General features: G+C 32.9%; 1 protein-coding gene across 1 annotated transcript in view; it reads right to left on the reverse strand.

The window, feature by feature from the left end:
• Positions 1-667, reverse strand: part of LOC111084288 (signal peptide, CUB and EGF-like domain-containing protein 1) — a 2,710-nt gene extending 2,043 nt beyond the window's left edge. The window contains exon 1 of the mRNA XM_022381042.1: positions 354-667. Within this exon, the coding sequence (XP_022236750.1) occupies positions 354-396 (43 nt within the window). The 5' untranslated portion in view covers positions 397-667. The remainder of the gene's footprint in view (positions 1-353) is intronic.
• Between the last annotated feature and the right edge of the window lie 1,675 nt (positions 668-2,342).

A 2,342-nucleotide genomic window follows, 5' to 3' on the forward strand; every position in this document is an offset into this window, starting at 1 on the left:
TATCCAGCAGTTGTATAAAATAACAATATTTGAATATATCTTTAATGGTTCTTGGAATTAGTAAGCACGTGTGGTTTGGTAGTTGTTAAGCCAAACAATGGGCTATCTGTGCTGTTCTCACTGCGGGAATCGAAGCTTCATTTTTAGAATTATAAGCCCCAAAACTTGGGAGGCTCCTCTCTAAACAGGTTGATGGAAAGATAAATCCATAAATTGTTAAAAAGTAACGTACAATCATTAAACATTTCTCGCACTTAAAAACTGATAGTAGAGCTAGATAAGTTTTCCTAATTTTGTGTATGTTGTTGTATTGACCAGTAACTTTAGCGAAGGTGGTTGTTATAAGTATTTACCTTCTAACACATAGTTCGCGATAACTGTTTTCTGGACTTGCATCCCCGACGTTATTGTCCAGTATTTAGCCGTGCACTTGTACACACCGATATCGGCAGTCTGAAAGTCGTGGATCGTTAAGTCGCCGGTGTCTTCGTTTACTTGGATTTTGTCATAAATATTTTCTATGACACCCTTCGGACCTGTCTACGTGTAGCCGAAAACACCAGTGATTGAATGTTCGAGCTCGTACTGGTTAGGGATACAGTAAACCACATACCGCCTGCCTTGTTCGATGTTTTCAGGAATAATGTTTACTTCTTCGGGCCGCAAAGAGGGCAGACAAAACAATTACTTTGATGTTATAACAAAGTAAAATGATATTGAAATCAAACCTTCTAAAGAGATCTTCATTGTCACTTATAGTTTATTTTTAATAGCCAGTATATTAGCCTTAACTTAAATTTCTTTCAGCGATTTATGAATTATTTTCGTAAGTTCTGTGTTGCTAAGATACAGATTAATTGTTAGCGTTATTGTTATTAGCGCGTGCTGTTTATAATGCGAAAACACCAGCACGTGACAGTTTAAGCGTCGAAATGTGACGAAGTCTAGAAGCCAATAATACTAAAAAATATGATAATATTTGAGCTAGCGAATACATATTATTATCAAAGTGAAAATACTTAAAATACTCGTTAGAAAGCTTAAGCACATACCTTACAAAGAAACATAAAAATTACTTCGCAATTTTGATTTATTTATTCAAGATGATCTTTCAGACAACAGTTTTTCTGGTATAAATCTATGATACAACGAGTTTCAGCCAGTAGTCGGTAGAACAATAAACAACTGACTTAAACTATAGTGAACGAATGACGTGTCATTGTTGAATTGATATTGTTGTGGTAGTTATAAAACTGCAAATAATAATATGAAAAAAAAAAGCGCCAGTATTTCTACTTTCCATCATTTGTCCAGAGAATCATGAATTTATGGTGTGATTATGACGTTTCGTTGTGAAACTGTATAGGAGAGTTAGGTGGAGTTTGAAGTTTAAGTCCAGTTCTGTTAGAAACTCCCATGTGTACAAAGGTGCGTATTTGTGAAAGACGAGAATCTTGGAATCGGCATGAAAAATCACATTCATGGGCTTTTATCAACAGTTCTTGACCAATACAATCAGTAGTTACAATTAAAAAGTCTTCTATGGAAATGGGGTTACTAATATAAAAATACAATGAATAGTGTTAGAAAACTTATCAAATATTCAGTTAAAAAAAGAGCTATTTGAATAAAGCAAGGGGGAAATAGTTTAAATTTCTATTGAGACTTGGATTTTCGTTCATAACATGTATACTTTTTTCATGTAAAGATTGTTCAGTTGTAATTTTCATAGATTTGCTGAAGATAGAATATGTGTAATTCCGACACATTCATTAATTAAAGATGTTTAAATTTTTTGCCGTTGGTCTATTATCAGTTACTTCTTTTGTAGGATTAGGAAGTTTTTTTAGCCTCTGGTGGTGGCCTTTGGCGTCTGGTTTCCATGTTGAACCTGAGCATTTTCTTCTTTTCACAGCAAATAAAATAATCTATCTACAGCACATCAACATTATTTATTTCTTCCTACTCTCTCCTACAACATAAACACATTGATAGCAGTATTAAATATTAAGATAGTTTTGTTCAGTTGGAGTTTTGATGTATTTTTCACAAAAAACATTTTAGTCTATCTAACATGTTCTGTAATGAAAAATATATTCTATCCAAGTTTTAAATAAACACAAACAACAGATTCAAACACATGTAAAATACTAGTTATAGCTGAAAACGAAATAACAATTAGAGACATGGTAAACTAGAAAAACAACACAGTATATAAATTTGATAACTGGAAACTATGTTAACTATACAATACAGTAGATAGAAATAAAGTTGGCAACCAGACACATAGCAAACTCAAACAGCAGTTAAAGTTCTGAAGTTTGAAACTCAATGTCGAGTAA

Source organism: Limulus polyphemus, unplaced genomic scaffold, assembly GCF_000517525.1.
Source record: "Limulus polyphemus unplaced genomic scaffold, Limulus_polyphemus-2.1.2 Scaffold15802, whole genome shotgun sequence".
NCBI classification, from domain to species: domain Eukaryota; kingdom Metazoa; phylum Arthropoda; class Merostomata; order Xiphosura; family Limulidae; genus Limulus; species Limulus polyphemus.